Raw genomic sequence first — 16,574 nt, forward strand, 5'->3', positions numbered from 1 at the left:
TTGATTCCTGGGCAGGGCTCATGACTGAGATGTGGGCTTGATCCCCAGTAGGGGGGCAGGAGGCAGCTGATCAATGATTATTTTTCATCACTGATGTTTCTAACTCTCTCCTTTTCCCTTCCTCTCTGAAATTAATAAAAATATATTTTAAAAAATAACAACTATACTAAAAAATACTATTCACTTATATAACCACACTATACAAATTCTAGAGATACTATTACTTGACTTAGAGAGAATCTAAGTAAAAATGTCCACATAATTATGCTGAAGAATATACATGACGTATACCAATTTTAAGACATAAAGAATTATGCTAGGAAGAAGACAGTTTCAAAGGCATGTGCTTAGAGAACTCAGCTTTCAGAAATCAGGGCTGCCCAGGACGCCGCAGAGGATTTGAGGACATGCTCTGGTTTTACAATCAGAATAGAAGCAGTGCAAGAGAGGTAACAAATACTTGATGATTTGCTACAGGAACAGAGCTATTTCCTTAAGAAGATGAGATCTTAGATGACAGACTGGACATAAACAGAGGCAAGGTGAGATTGTTAAGTCCAGGGTAGAATAATGTGTAAGGAAAAGAGAGATGTGCCTAACTGTTCTTAAAGTGAGCATTACAAAAGCGGGGAGACACTTAGCCAGTCCTTAGTTAGAGAGCGTGACTTGGACCTAAGGAAATCTAACTGAGGAAGAGAGGCAAAACCACAGAGAGCAGAATGCAAGAACTTCCCCACAGGGGTCCCAGGCCCGGAAAACAATGAGAGATGTGATTTATAAACTGCAGATAAAGAGCCCGAGTAAGAGGATTTGGGACAACTATACCCAGAGGGATCAGATTTAAAGGAGAGGAAAACCAGAAAGAGGAAAAAATAAAATAAAAAATTCCTGGGTAAATATATATGTGTATATATTTTGTAATTGATTTCAGAAAGGAAGGGAGAGGGAGAGAGAGATAGAAACATCAATAATCAGAATCATTGATCAGCTGCCTCCTGTACGCCCCCCTACTGGGGGATCGAGCGCCGCAACCGGGGCATGTGCCCTTGACTAGAATCGAACCCAGGACCCTTCAGTCTGCAGGCTGATGCTCTATCCACTGAGACAAACCAGCTAGGGCCCTGGGTAAATTTTAAAAGGACATGGTTATTTTTGTTGCCCTGATGGAAGTGGCCTGAGAAATGGAACCCAGGAGGGACAATAATAGGCCAGAACTTGATGTTGGTCTGGTGTGAGGCTATTTCCTCAGTGGAATTAACCAAGTCAGAGGTGATGGTGGTCAAGATACAACTGAACAATGGATACTTTAGTAAACAGGGGACTCATTGATTCATCTCTTTCACAATAATGGGCCCCACATGACAGAGTCTAGAATAGTATTTTAGGAAAAATATCTGCGTCAGAAAGTAAAGGAATAGCAGAAGTAAAAAAGACACACAGACTCAGCCAGCAAGCCTAGGAAAGAAAAAAGGGGGTCCATCCAAGCAGCAGGTTAAACAGAAACTCGAAGTGAGTCTTCCCAAAAGGAGACAGATATGCAACACTAGAGGCATATCCAATCACTGCCCAAAAATATGTAGCAGAAAGCAATGCGACTTGACCCCTGGAACATTCAAAAACCCCAGGAAGGACAACTTGCTGAGGAGTGGTGGCAGAGGCATTCGTCCTCACTAGCTCATTCGGGAAGCACGCCTCAGAATCACCAACAACGGGTCTGGTTCATGAATCCACAGAAGGTGTTTCTCAAGCTGAATAAATAGGGGCGAGAGATGCAGCTTCCTCCAGTCTAAGCCCTTTTATGTCAAAAGGCAGTGGACATGGAAAATGTGGCCCAACACGTAAAATGCCCGTTTCTGAGAATGTGGAAGCTCTGTCCGGGACACAATCCACACCCAACGCAGCACACCACGGTGCCCCATACTTTTGTCTCAAAGTGTGAGTGCAAAGCAAGAAGCTCTTGAGCTCAGCCGCTGTGGCTCAGTGGTTGAGCATCGACCCATGAACCAGGAGGCCACAGTTCTATTCCTGGTCAGGGTACATGCCTGGGTTGTGGGCTAGATCCCCAGTAGAGAGCGTGCAGGAGGCAGCCGATCAATGATTCTCTCTCATCATTGATGTTTCTCTCTCTCTCTCCTTTCTCTCTCTGAAATCAATAAAAACATATTTAAAAAAAGAAGAAGAAGCTCTTGAATATAAACGAAAAGCACAGTAAATAGAACCAGGTTGATTCCTCCACCCAGATTGGAGAGATTCCTGCAAGTTGAGTTTAAATTCACAGTCATGGACTCCAAACAACTGCTATAGACTGACTGGCATCTTTGAGAGAAGAATATTGTCATCACCAACCCTCCTTTGTTTGACATTACTGAGTGTCTGCTGCAGCCTGTTGGGAGACATCTCTCCAGGGTCTCTCCCATTTCTGTGTCTTGTGAACAGAAGCACAGGCTCTTTGTACTGTGGATTGTCTAGTCTTTTTTTTTTTTAATATATATTTTATTGATTTTTTACAGAGAGGAAGGGAGAGGGATAGAGAGCTAGAAACATCGATGAGAGAAACATCGACCAGCTGCCTCCTGCACACCCCCTACTGGGGATGTGCCCGCAACCAAGGTACATGCCCTTGACCGGAATCGAACCTGGGACCTTTCAGTCTGCAGACCGACGCTCTATCCACTGAGCCAAACCGGTTTCGGCTTGTCTAGTCTTTTAAGGATGTTTGTAGACTGACAATGTCTGAGGAGAAAGCAGTAGATTTGTATACTGTCCAGTAGGATAAAGATAATGCCCCTCACTGGAGCAAGGAGCAATCAGGTTTGCTCCCAGCCCATCACAGAAGATTCAGGTTGTCTATGCTCAGGGTTATTCAGCTGTGAAACAAACCCACTGTTTGTCCACCTACCTGAGCCCCTCTGCATCACTCCCAAAGGACATGTGTGCATGTGGGTGGAGGGGGAGGGAGACAAGGAGGAAATTATGCAAACCTGAAGCTCTAAACTGGATGGAATCTTAGGTTGGGACTGGAGAAAGCAAAAAACGCTGTGCCATAACAATGCCATTTGTCTCTGACCCAGGAGTCTCATGTCTTCTGCCAGCATCCATTAATCTGCGGTAAAATTTCAGACTTTTTACAATTTTTGACATAGCCTTTGGCAAAATTAAGTAAGTTCCTGGGAACAGAATTTTGCCTGGGACCACTGTCCAGGGGCTGGGGATTGTCTCATTCTTCTAAATGTCAAGGGTGTGGGGCCAATGTTTTGATACCATTGTGAGTCTATTTACTCTTTGTTCATTTCCATTTCACTACATAATAAAGCACACAAGAGACCTGCTGTTTAACAAATTCAACTTTCTTGGAGCTGAAAGAGCCATATTTGTTCCAGGGGCAAACAGCCCAGGCTACAGATGCTGAAAACCACTACCTCTCCCCAGCACCCAACATCAAGAATCTCCTTGGTTAATAAGTCAGCCAGAGAAAGACACATACTGCACCATATGATTTCACTTACATGTGGAAACTAAAGAACTAAATAAACAACAAAACTGAAAGAGACTCATAGATACAGAGAGAGATTGATGGTTGCCAGAGGGGAAAGGGGTTGGGGCACTGGGTGAAGGGGCTAAGAAGCACACATTGGTAGCTACAAAATAGTCACGGGGAAGAAAGTAAAGCATAGGGAATATAGTCAATAATATTGATAACTATGCGTGGTGCCAGTTGGGGTACTAGAAATACCAAGGGGAGCACTAACGTATATGATTGTCTAACCACTAAACTGCATAACCCAAACCAATACATAATAAAATTTAAAAATATATATCCTTAGTTAAGATGGAGCAAAATAAGAAATAGGAGAGATTGAAGGAGGCCATGAAGTGCTTTGGTTTTTAGCTCAAAAGGTCAAGGGAGCCCTAATCGGTTTGGCTCAGTGGATAGAGCCTCGACCTGTGGACTGAAGGGTCCCAGGTTCGATTCCAGTCAAGGGCATGTACCTTGGATGTGAGCACATCCCCAATGGGGGTGTTCAGGAGGCAGCTGATCGATGTTTCTAACTCTCTATCCCTCTCCCTTCCTCTCTGTAAAAAATCAGTAAAATATATTTTTTTAAAAAGGTCAAGGGAATTTAAGCTTGGATGTTAATTACCTTAGATTTTAACGTCTTTGGCTTATAATTTGCAAGGGCATTTGACTTGGTTGGCATTTTAACAACCTGAGTGTCGTTACGTTGACATTTTTATCTCAGTGCAGAACCTCTGAAAAGCTGCACTGGACAATGTGGCTGGAAATAATTGTGGATGATAAACAGCACCGAAATTGAGCTTTAGCTTCTGGCAAATTTTAGGCTTTTGGGGGTGGGGAGCAAACATCATCATCTACTACGAGAGAGGCCCTTTGGTCCACGCTGAGAGTCTGGTACTTAGAAATGTGCTGTAACCGCTGTCCAAAGCGCTGATGAGATCTCCGTGAACACACCGTGACTAACACATTGTCGAACTCTGGGGCGTCATCTGTCTTTCTCAGCTAACTCTTGAAGCCTTGCAAACAAACCATGCAAAGTGTGGCTTTTATCTCCAACCATTTCCATTGCACAAGCACATCTGATCCCAAGGAAAACAGGAGGAGGACTGGTTGCACCCAGTTTTTATGACTTCTAACACTTGAAAAAAAAATAATCTGCAGATGTGACAGAAGACATCCAGGCTCCAAATCCCTAGGAAGCCGTGCTGGCTCCTTCCCTGGTCAGTATCTACGGGACAGTGGAGCCTGGTGGTTTCCCTTTCATGCTCCAGCCACACCAGGGTTATTTGCAGGCTGCCAAAGGAAGCTCGTTTTCCAAGTCCCTGGGGCAGATGTTTGAATGGCCAAAGGAGAACCAGAGGCCAGGGCTGGGGAATAAATAACTATTCAGAAAAAGGGAATGAGAACAACCATAAATCGGCCCCAAAGTAGCAAGATGCCCGCGGGCGGGCTGCAGAAATTAAAACACAAATCTACTGTGACACTAGACTTGATGCTTTCCAACAGAGAGAGTAACTCAGGACTGAAGGGGAAAACAGTAAAACCGAACAGTCAAACTTGCCAAGCGCCAGCAGGCTCGGAACACGCAGAGCCTCAGAGGCAGCTGGGTGGAGCGGTGCTGATGTCCACTGAGGCTCCGGGACTGTGGCTCAGCCAATGAAATAATATTGTCCTTGTTCTAGCTGAGCCCATTTCCGGATTCCTCCCACTTATCATCCCCAAACAATTTGAGCCCACTTTGTGGGTGATTTGGATGATTTTTATTCATGCAAATCCAATAGCTCTCTTGGTCCCTTAGAAAGTCCAGGCAAATAAATCACCTGTAAGAACTAGGAATGCGATCAGTCATTGGTGCTGTTTGCCCCTCCTGCGATGGATTTGCATGTGTCACCTTCCCAAGGAGAGGTCAGTGTCCTCAAGTGACTCTCAGTTCTTCAAAAATAATAGGAGAGGCAGATGGCAAGGAGAATCTGTCCCTCCTTGGTACTGATTTCAAATTGAAGCAAATAAAGACTCTACGAAGCCGGAATCTCTCACTCTTGCCATGTTCCCATGAGTTAGTGGGTAAGAACACTGTGGGGCCGGCATTCTTCTCTGGGTTTGTGGGCTGGCTACTACAGGCAGACCCCTGGTCACTCAGCAGGGGCTGGCTGCCGGCTCTCAGAGGACACATCTCTGGGAGCAGGACTAGGATATGCCTTTCCCGAAATTCCAGAGTGATAAAATTGTGTGTGTGTGTATGAACATCTCAAGATATACAAAAAGTTGAGGGAGGAAGGCTATCAAAAGGGCATGCAAAAGAGACCGAAGAAGTAAACAGAAGGAATGGCAGGAAAGAAAATAAGGGGTGGATGTCAGAGGTGGCCGACTACAGCAGCGGAGTCAACTCCAATTCAGCAGCAACCGTAGACACACGCCAGGTTCTCCCAGGGCCTTTTCTTCTACAAACGTTTCAGAGGAAGTTTTACATGATTATGGGGCTTACTGTAACAGAAAGGGATTGTTTTAATGGGGCACACCATGTAGGCAGGTTTCAGATGAAGAGTAACTGGTCCCGTTGCAGACACTGGTTAAATTGTGGGCTGCTGTTGAAGTTCCAGGCAGTCTTCCCTAAGGCCTTCTGCTGCCTTTTCCAGACCAACACGAGCTGCACTCTGAATTCTGCCTTTTCCAGGAGTGGTGTCGGGTTCATGCCGATTTTCTGGGAGATATTTCTAAAGGCCTGTAGTTGGTGAAGCAAGTGCCTGGGAAGCTGAGATGAGCCTGTGGAGGCCACATGGGCAGCAGTAATAAGAGGCTGTCTCAGGCTCACACGTGATCATGGACAGCAGAGGTTGGCAAAGGGCTGCCCGGGAGCCAAATCTGGCCCAATACCTGTTTGTGTAAAGTTTTATTAGAACACAGTCATGGTCATGAGTTTACTTATTGCCTGTGGCTGCTTTTGCACTAGGCCCCACATCAGGGAGTTCACAGATGCTGTCCGGCCAGCGGAGCCTGAAATGTTAACAATCTGAGCTTTACAATTGCCAACCTCTCATTTACAGGAATGGCTCATGCCCTCATCTACCCATCCCTATCCGAGGTCACTGCAAACAAACGGGAGAGTTTTTAGGAACCGTAATTGAACTCGCTGAAGGGAAGGCACTGACAAGTACAGACGTCTTCAGGAAGCTGCTACCGGAGGGAGGCTTACTGGTCTACCGAGGTATTTCCTCTAAAAACAGCTTTGCCATCCAGGCTTTGGGAATTATACTTTCAATTTCATTTTTAAAAGATACCCATAAGAAACTCATTTGAAAAGACGAGGATCCTCTTTTTAAAATTCACAGATTTTGCTAAGTATCTTTGCTTTAATCAGATTGGTGTACTCACAAATAGAGGGCCTCAGAGAAATGGGAAGGATTTTGTTTGTATTGTGGTCTTTTTGTTGGTGGTGGTACAGGGGGTGCAGGGGAGAAAATGACTTGGAGGAGAGGCTGCTTGGGAGCCCGGAACCTTAGGGGATAGAGAGGCTGTGGGTACCACAGTAGGAGTTTAGAACAGTATGAGGGTACTAGGATCCAGGCAACCTGTGAAGAGGGGGGCCAGCAAGTGAGGAGGAGCGGATAACCGGAGGCTGGAGGGTTCAAAGGTAAATACTGCTTAGACTCATCCCTGCCTTCTGAATTTAAAAAAAAAAAAAAGTGAGAAGAAAAGTCATTTCCTCCTTCTCTACCACCACGGAGCCCTTGGCTCGCCAAGTGGCAAGCCCAAGACCCAGCACGCCCACTGGCAATGGGCCCCGCTCCCTTCCTCCACTGACCAGTTACCACGCTGCTTCCCAACTTCCCATCTGCATGGCCCCTCTCCCTCCATCCAAGCTGTGGCTGATTTTAGGCTAAAGACTTCCAAACCCACCTCTCCACCTCGAGTCTAGTCTTCATCTAGCTCACCACTGCAGGGACCTTAAAACAAAAACTGGGGCCCTCAAAAGCTCTGTCACTCAATGTAAAGCCATCAATGAGTCACAGTACCTGCAAAATAAGCCATAATTCCTTAGTCTGGAACTAAAAGCACGGGCTAAACATTTGCACTTAATAGACTATTTGTTGATCCTTGAACAGGCTTTAAATGTTTCTACTGGTGGACCACTGTACATGTTATTTTTCTGCTCTAGAATGTCACCCATTTAGTGGGTGTTCCTGTGGAAACCCCATGGAATAGTCAAACACCCCATCCTCTGCACCCTCCCTGGTCCCTGGAAGGAATAAGATAACCCTCCTTTAGGTCCTATATAGCAGCGGTCCCCAACCTTTCGGACCTCATGGACCACCAGTGGTCCACGGACCACCAGTTGGCAACTGCTGCTATACAGCATATGGCTCCTAAGAATTTATTGCACAGAACAGGGGAATATGAAAAATACAGAAAGAAACGTAATTCATTATGGAATATAATACATTACTACAAGAGAGGAAGACTGTGTGTTGTGTCTTTGTATCCCCCAAAGCACCCGGCTCACATGGTGGCAAAGTCAAACTGGCTGAGTCCTGTGTTGATTCATACTAAGCCTGGTTGTGGGTACCTGAATGCCAGCTTATCAACTTCTGAGGGTGTATCTGGTATCAGTGGGAAGAGTGTTAGGAAGCATTAGAAATGTGTGCTCTGGGAGCTGAAGGGGGTGGGTGGGGGTGGTGGGTGGTGGTGGTGGTGGTGGTGGTGTGTGTATGAGATACAGGCCATCTACTTGCCACCACTAGCTTACAAGATAATTTCACAAATATTTATGAACACATGTTTCTAGGGGAAATAAATTTGGAACAACAGTGTTACCAGCACAGTTTGAAAAATTTAGCTACCTTACCCATTTATATAAATTAGGAGGTGTCTTTCTGATTTTTAAGTGCTAAAATGGGACAGATGACAAATGAGATTGGCAATCAGAGAAAGTTGAGACGACAGAAGGCTGATCAATTAGGAAAGTCTCTTCGAGGAATGAGGGGGCTTCCGAGTCCCAGTCAGGAGCGGAGGGAAAGTCATTTCAAGCGAAGAAATCCGAGCAAGAGCCAGAAGGGAGAGGCCTGGTTTACCTTTTCTGCAAATGTCATTCACTGAGCTAAGCCAGTCACTTATGTAAAAAGCTGGGCAAGGAAAACCAAGCAAACAAACAGCCAACAAAGACCTAGGCAAGCAAACACTTGGGTGGGGAGAATTCTCTTCATTTTAAGCAGCTCGATTTCTTTGAGAAATTTCTGCCCTGGATTCCACAGGGCACCTTCTCTCCTCTTGCATTTTGCTTTGTTTTTAGTTCTTGGCTGCGTACTACCATTTTGGGTAAGGTGTGGTGAAAAAGAGAAAGATACCAAAAAAACTCCACACCTCCCACTGCTCACGAAGTCTTCAGATGAGGTGTGCGTTGTTTTGTTTTGAGCACTCATTGCCTGTTAGTCTAACTGATCTATGCACTGCCAGAGGTGACTCCGTCATCTGCCTTAAAAAACCCAGCACAGTAACTGGAATGGAAACTAAGTGGGGAGATCCTGTTTCTCCTACGAGAGTAAGACTGTGTATCAGCGCCGTCTCTATTTCAAGTCTCAAGAGACACATACATCTCAACGATTCCTGTTCTCTTAAAGACTGAGCGAAGCTCATGAACGAATTAGCTCTATTACCTCAGACAGAGGTGCATAAATGAGTCACACCTACTGCTTTCCCTGTATAACTGCCATCATTCTGCCTACGGCAGAAGGCATTTTTATTTCAGTTTCATTTCTGAACTGCCACTCTCCTTGAAGTCAATATATCCTACTTTACATTCCTATGTGAGAGCTAGAGATTGGAACTCCCCCCCAAAACAGATATTCGTCGGGGTGACATAGAAGGAGCATTTGTAACAGGGGGCAGTGCTGAAAGGCATCCTGGCATCCTGTAATGGACAGGAAGTAACTTCCCTGAAGGGAGAGGTCCCTTCAAGACTTCTACAGTATTATTTGCATAAAATAAATTAATTGGAGGGCAAAGAGACCTTTTACATGCTCCAGTAGCCCATGTTTTATTTTCACTGAAATTTGCAGGAATATTTTCAAATCTGAACGACGCTAACAAGTTGGCTGCACACTAAGGGGATTTCACAATGCTCCGCGCTGTGAGGCCAGGAGGCACTCCCGACACAGGTCCATCCATTTTAGCCCAACATTACCGCACTGATGCATACATGCACGATTAAGCACAAAACCATCTCAGAGGAGATGAACATCTCTATTAAGTGCTAGCACTCTCCTCCCACACGCCAACGGGCTTCCCCCACGTGGAAACTGCCATCCGTCCCCAGGGTGCTCACCCCTCTTGGAAGACCACTGCGGCACGAGGCTGAAGAACCGCATTTGCTTTTCTATGCAGATCACATGGGCTGTTTACTTCCTTGAGAAATGCAAACTGCTCGGATGAAAATGCAGCACCGAGCCAGGTAGCGAGTTGGAACAGGCCCCGGAAACTGTGCCATGGGAATAAGCCTAATTCAAACCTCAGCAGTTTCCTGGGCAATTCATCCAGGCCAAATAATTATTCTTATCTTATATTCCCCCTCCCACCCATCTAAATAATCACTTCATCTCCTTAAATCTGAAACCAAACCAAGCCAAACCAAAGCCACCCCACGCGTACATCTTATTTTCATTGGCCAGCAGTGATTGCAGCCTGGTCTTGCTTATCTCGCTCTGGCAACGTGACATACAGCACTGAGTTTCAAGCAACATCTTCTATACGGCCGTGCCCTCGGAAGTGTGGCTCAAGGAATGTCTAAGTGAACCGAGACCCACTTGGGGAAGTCTGGGACTTTGAGGGGGATGGGGAGGGAGTTCACAGTTGGGGGCAATGGAGAGAAAAAGATACAATTGGGGAATTGGGGTCAGTATGCGTGGCTGCCAGCTTTGGGCTAGTGCTGGGATAATAAGCTTCTGCATCAACAGCGGCAGTCTGTGCACCGGGGTGTCCAACGAGGTGGTGAGAACCCCGATGTGCAAGCAGGTCTGTGCTCACAAAGACCCAGTGCGGCTGGGGGGACCTGTGACTCCAGGTTTCCGGCGTGCACCACACACACCTTGGCCTCGTGCCCCCGATCCTAAATTATAGAAAGGAGGGAGGCAGTCGGGAGCCTAAAACCTCCCCTTATCTCAAAACCACCCACATAGAGGTCCCTAGGCCTCATGCAGTCCTCAGCCAAGAGGAGCCCTGTCTCTTTGCACGGTGTCATGGAAATTGCCATACGGCCAACAGAGGGTGTGCTTGAACCTGCTGCTCCCCCCAGCAGCCACCACCTCCCAAAGGTTTGCTTTTCAAAATGTGGGTGAGCATCAGGATCGCCTGGGATGCTTTTTGAAAATAGTCTCCTGGGCCCCACCCCACTCAGACCTGCCGAACAGGCCCCTCCAGTGGGAAAGCTGGGGGTCCGCTGGTCAGCTACATCATGGGAATGCTTTTCTTGGTGTGTTCACCTTTCCTTTCCTGTCTCTTTTCTGCTTTCCCCTCGTAGCTGACTAGAGCCATAGTGTGACTTGTCCGGGGAACAAGCTTGCTATTAGCGGAGCTCAGCGGTCTTCTCTCTCACCACTGATGTCTAGCCTATAAAATGCAAAGTTTGGACCAACTAATCCCCAAGGTCTTGTAGCTCTGGCACCGTAGCTCGATTCACCAGAACCCGCATCTTGGAGACGGGCAGGTCCATGGTCCTTTCCCTGGTGCCTTCTGCCTTGTCTTTTCACTCACATCCCACTTCACCAACTCCCTGGGGATGTTCCGACCTTAGTCGTTATTTTGATTTGTTAAAAATCAAGCCCTAAATTATCTTTATAGCTGCTCACAGGTTTCAAATTTTAACCAATCAAACAACACGAAATCTACTCATTTGTTCATGAGGTGCTGCCACAAATGTCCTACTTCAAAGGAAGAGACACTGTCCTTCCAATTCTATCCTCGGAGAAACGATTGCTACATCACTGCTATTCGTGTCTGAGATGAAATGCCCAGAAGGGAAAGGCAGACAGACTTTCTAGTTTTCAGACACAAATAATAAGCACCTACTATGTGTCATGCCCATTTTAAATTCATGGTGTGCTGGGGAAGACGGGCAAGTCAGTGGAAGACAACCAAATCTTATGAGGAGGAGTCTACAGGTGCATTAGGAATGACAGAGGTTATAGCAACCATCTACCTGTCTGCCCACCTGTCCAACCAACCATCCATCCTATAATACATACTGAGAGCTGACAATGAGCACTGGATACAGGAGAGAGCAAAGCTGATGTGGGCCCTACCCCCATGGATCCTTTACTAATAGAGAAAGACATTAACCAAAGTGTCACATGAACAAACACATCACTATAATCTGTGTTAAGTGTCACCTCTTCTAGGAAGTCTTCCCAGATACACACATCCTTCATGCCTAGACCCCAGCATGCAATATGTCCTGCCAGTGACTCTCTGCATTAGTAGCTTCTCTCTGTGAAGATCAGATTGTCAGTCAGACGCTGGAAACTTCCTGTTTTAATACTGATCACAAGCTTACACACATTTGGTGCTCACTGGTCTTTACATTAAACTCTAAATTCAATTCACCAGAAAAATCTAGCTCACACCCACTTCCCATCCAGGGCAGCTTGATTCAACCCGAAATGATACTTTCAGATGCTGCAATACAAGTTCTCAACCCCCAGGCACTTTTGGAAACATTTAGAGCGAACACTTTATCAATTATTCAATTCAAACAACACAGGAGCGCCTCTCCTTTCTCTCTGTATCTGGGTAGGTATCTACCCGAGAGGATGCTGACTTCTCCTGAAGACTGTTACCCGGGTTCTCACACCTCTCGATGCTGCCAACAAACAAAGACTCAAACACCAGTGTCAGACTTACAGAGTCGTGAGGTCCAGCTTGGCTCTCCTTTCCTTTCGAGAGCTGAGGTCCTTTATTCCTGCTTAAACCCTGATCACCTCAAAGTTCTCCAAGATTTTCCCAAACGAGTGATTCCAACGATGTTAGCACTGCTTCCCTCATGTCAGAGGAAGCCGGAGACAGGTCTGCTGATGGATGTGCTAAGCAAACCCTTCCTCACTGAGCTTCGGCAACAGCGGATTTGCAAAGGCAATCAGTACTTACTCTGTTGTTGTTAAAAATATAAAAAGGGAGACAGGCTCCTAATCACTTACGAGGTATCACCCATTTCACGCCCTGTTACAATGGACCTCTCCTTCCTCTCTTCATTTTAAAAGCAGCCTCTCTCTCAGAAGGCCAAAGCAGGGATCGTTTTCCCCCTGAAAAATCTCATTAAAAAAAAGGAAAAGAACTGTAATCATTCACACTTGAGAAAGGATACCCTTTTTGAGTAGCCAATAAGAACACATGTGCCACAGCCATTTTATTGGAGGGCTCTAACATTTTCAAACGTTAGCCCGAGTCCAACCACCTGGAAGGTTTACTGAGAAGCGGACTGCTGGACGCCACCCTCAGAGTTTCTGACTCAGCAGGTCTCGGGTGGGACCTACGGATTTGTCATAGGTTTTGTTTTTTTTGTTTGTTTTTTTTTTTATGTATCTTTCTTTTTATTTTTTTTTTTAATATATTTTATTGATTTTTCACAGAGAGGAAGAGAGAGGGATAGAGAGCTAGAAACATCGATGAGAGAGAAACATCGACCAGCTGCCTCCTGCACACCCCCTACTGGGGATGTGCCCGCAACCAAGGTACATGCCCCTGACCGGAATCGAACCCGGGACCCTTGAGTCCGCAGGCCGACGCTCTATCCACTGAGCCAAACCGGTTTCGGCTTATGTATCTTTCTAAAAATTCAAATACCATTCTGAATACTCATGGCCCAAGAACATTTAAGTAATAAACAAATAAAAAAAAGAAAGAAATGTTAAAGATTGATCTTCAAACATTATGCCAGTGATGCCACGCTTGCCTATGATCTCACTGACAGAAAACCACATCCACACCTCAGAGGCCATCGAACCATTCGGAAGAGCTTCCTTAACTGTGAGCTGCTGGATGCTGCCAGTTTGGGCACTACTATTTTTTTTTTTCAAGCTCTGAGTAGCTGTAGGGATCTCAGCAGGGGTTGGAGGAACCAGCTCCACCTTGGCATAGTGCCCAATGTGGCCAGTCGCGGCTTCGAGGAAGTCACAGCGCGGGGCCCTTTCTCACAAGGTTACGGACAAACTGGGACACGATTTTAGGGTGCAAAGTCTGTGGCCTTGAGCGGCCAGCTGAATGTCACCCCCTCCCCTCTGTAAGGTGAAGATTTGTATTTTAACAAGTTTCTAGTTAACACTGCTGCCAGCCTCCTCCCCGTCCCCCATGAGATGGCTGACAATCATGCAGATGACTGGAATTTCACCCGCCATCCCCGTTTCCCTTTTGCCTGCCTTCATTCCTCAAACTTGATATTCACCATATGGTTTTATCCTAAGCATGGCTGGGGCTCTTTGAAAGGAAAGTCTCATTGCTGCGTACTGTAGCCATGAAAAATAAATCACAGGGAGGCTCCTGGCAGGCCCTCCGCGGTTGTATTACACGTGCTCGGCCTAAGTGCTTGGAGCACGCCACCACGTACAGGTGCAAAACCAGTCAGTGTCTGAGTGGAATTGGCAGCAGGTTTAATCCCTCTCATCTGTGGAATGAAGGGCTTGGTAACCTAGTTGCCTAAACAGCACCGGGTTTCTTTCATTTAAGGTGGTTCATTAGTGCTTAAAAATGCTAAAACAAAGAGTCTTGGATTGTACACATAGAACTAAAAGTATACATATATATAGTGCCCCCCAAAATGTATACACATACTTTGAATAATTATAAAGGCAGTATTTATTAAAATACATTTCATTTCCAAAATTGAGCCATCAGCTGCTAAAGTGTATATACATTATTTTGGGACACCCTGTATAAATATATTTTTTTCAGTAGTTCAGCATCTTTATAAGGTCCCGAGGGCAGACTGTGACGTCCGGAAGATATCTGTGCCAGCTGCCCATCTCCTGGTCCTGCAGGCTCTGTCTCAGGCCCGGTTCTCTTGGTGGAAAAACCGGACCTCAAGAGAATGGCCCACAAAGGACAGTGTTCAGGCACAGGGGGTGAGTCAGGGAAGAAGCCCGGTGTCCCCTCCTCTGTGAGTGCTCTGCTCCCCTATGGAGCAGAAGCAGAGCGGGGTGAGGTGGCCTCCAAGGCATGGAGAAAGGGGAGTGTTAAGGCAGGATCAGTCTGGTTTCTCCACTGTGCTTGCAGGTGTGAGATTTAAAGGCCACCTAAAGTTCTCCAAGTAAAGTGTGTTGGGCAGAATGCATTGAAATTCCTTTGGAAAAACTACAGTGATAAGCATATAAAACCATATGTGATTAATTGGTAACTTTAAAAAAAAAAAAGATAATGACATTGGTGATGATGGGAGCTGGGTACTACCAGAAGTTTAAAGAACCTCCCTGGAGAGAACCTCTGACCAAGCAATTCTAAGGGGCTCCAGATGGCAGAAAGGGAGCACCCTGCTCAGGGCTGGTTGGGGAACGAGGGCTAATGAGAGTTTAGACTGAAAATGATACAAAGCAGAGACCACGGAGCCACACAGTGGCCACAGTTAACCGAGAGCCCTCCCGACTGTGCAGGGCAGCGCCTAAAGAGTAGACCACGAGGGCTCGAGGCTGTGTAAGGAAGAGCTACGCGCCATGGAGAGTCCTTGTTTGATTAAAAATTTAAGACCTATCTATTCAACTTTGCATGAACGAGTATGGTGTTATTTTAACATTCCACTTTCAACCAAAAATCACTCAGTCTAAGTTTAAGTTCACAAACAATCGTTTTCAAACACTCTATCAAGAGTAGCAATAAAATCCTTGTATATATTATTAATCATCCTACCAATTGATATACTCACTGAACTTAACACCCAGTTGCTCTCTTATTGTGTTTCCGGTTTCAATGTTTTTTCCTTAAATGAAAAGCCTTATCCTCATAGATCTTTCTGAAAGATTCTGACATAAAAATAAAGAAAGAAAAAGAATGCAACCATGGTCCTTTGCCGGCCTGGTCCCTATCATACTATCTCAGGCTTTTATCCCTGACCCCAGCACTCCATCTTCAGCAGAGCCAATGGGAAACTGCAGGCACTTACAGCTCCCTGGATGGAGGACGGGCCAGTTCCTTCGTCCTCTTCCCCGTCTGGCTCCTGGTCTTCGTTGTCAGTCCAAGAGGATACGTCCTCTACCGAGCTAGTCAGATCAGGCAAACTCTTAGACGTTAACCTCAGGAGGTCCTCTGCAGAGGTTTCCTACGGGAACAAAGGTCTATGAATTACACGATGGCACCAGCAGTTTCAAGTCAAGGTCAAAGAAAACCAGCAGAGTCTGCTAGGGGTGGTCACATGCTTCCAACCTGAACACTATATGGAACGTAGGTTCCACACTTCCAGGTTTGCAAGGTTACCTCAAATGTCAGGGGTGTGCACCCAATTTCAACCCAAATCATTTCCCCCCCTGAAGAATCTGTGTTTCTTTTCTTTTCTTTCTTTTCTTTTTTAATTATGCGGGCATCCTGGTATAGTTAACAACAGAGTTGGTAGGAACCAGGCCCAGGATGCCAGCCAGCTTCCGGCTGCTGTTCTCCCAGCAGTGTAACACTTACCTAGGTACAAGGCAACCTAGGCAGCTGCCTACGGCTGGGGAGAATCTGTGTTTCCTAGATGAATGTTTCTATGGTTAATCTAACATCCTTGAACTTGTGATCCTCTGATGCCCTCCCCTGTCTTGCTTTCGGGATACAGTTTAAATCCTTCATTGAGAGGATAGCATCTTAGAGATCTGGCCTCTGCCCAGCTCTCCAAACTCATCTCCCACCATCTTTCCTTCCATTCCAGCCACATTGACTTCCAAACGCCCAGGTTGCCTCTGGCCCTATTATTGCCTTTTCTACCAGCAGCCCTCTCAGCCTAGACCACCCATCCTCTCATGACTAAGGCTTACTTGGGCGAAGCGTGAGTACCCTTTCCCGCAGGCCTTCCTGGATCCCATCAGGAGGCCTTCCACTCCCCTTTTTTCCT

At 46.1% G+C, this 16,574-nt stretch overlaps 1 protein-coding gene across 1 annotated transcript in view; it reads right to left on the bottom strand.

Annotated features, from left to right (window-relative positions):
• PDZD2 (PDZ domain containing 2) overlaps window positions 1-16,574 on the bottom strand; it is a 115,684-nt gene that overhangs the window by 47,717 nt on the left and 51,393 nt on the right. The window contains exon 5 of the mRNA XM_054714352.1: window positions 15,651-15,806. Coding sequence (XP_054570327.1) covers window positions 15,651-15,806 — 156 coding nt within the window. The remainder of the gene's footprint in view (window positions 1-15,650; window positions 15,807-16,574) is intronic.

This window comes from Eptesicus fuscus, chromosome 4, assembly GCF_027574615.1.
Source record: "Eptesicus fuscus isolate TK198812 chromosome 4, DD_ASM_mEF_20220401, whole genome shotgun sequence".
NCBI classification, from domain to species: domain Eukaryota; kingdom Metazoa; phylum Chordata; class Mammalia; order Chiroptera; family Vespertilionidae; genus Eptesicus; species Eptesicus fuscus.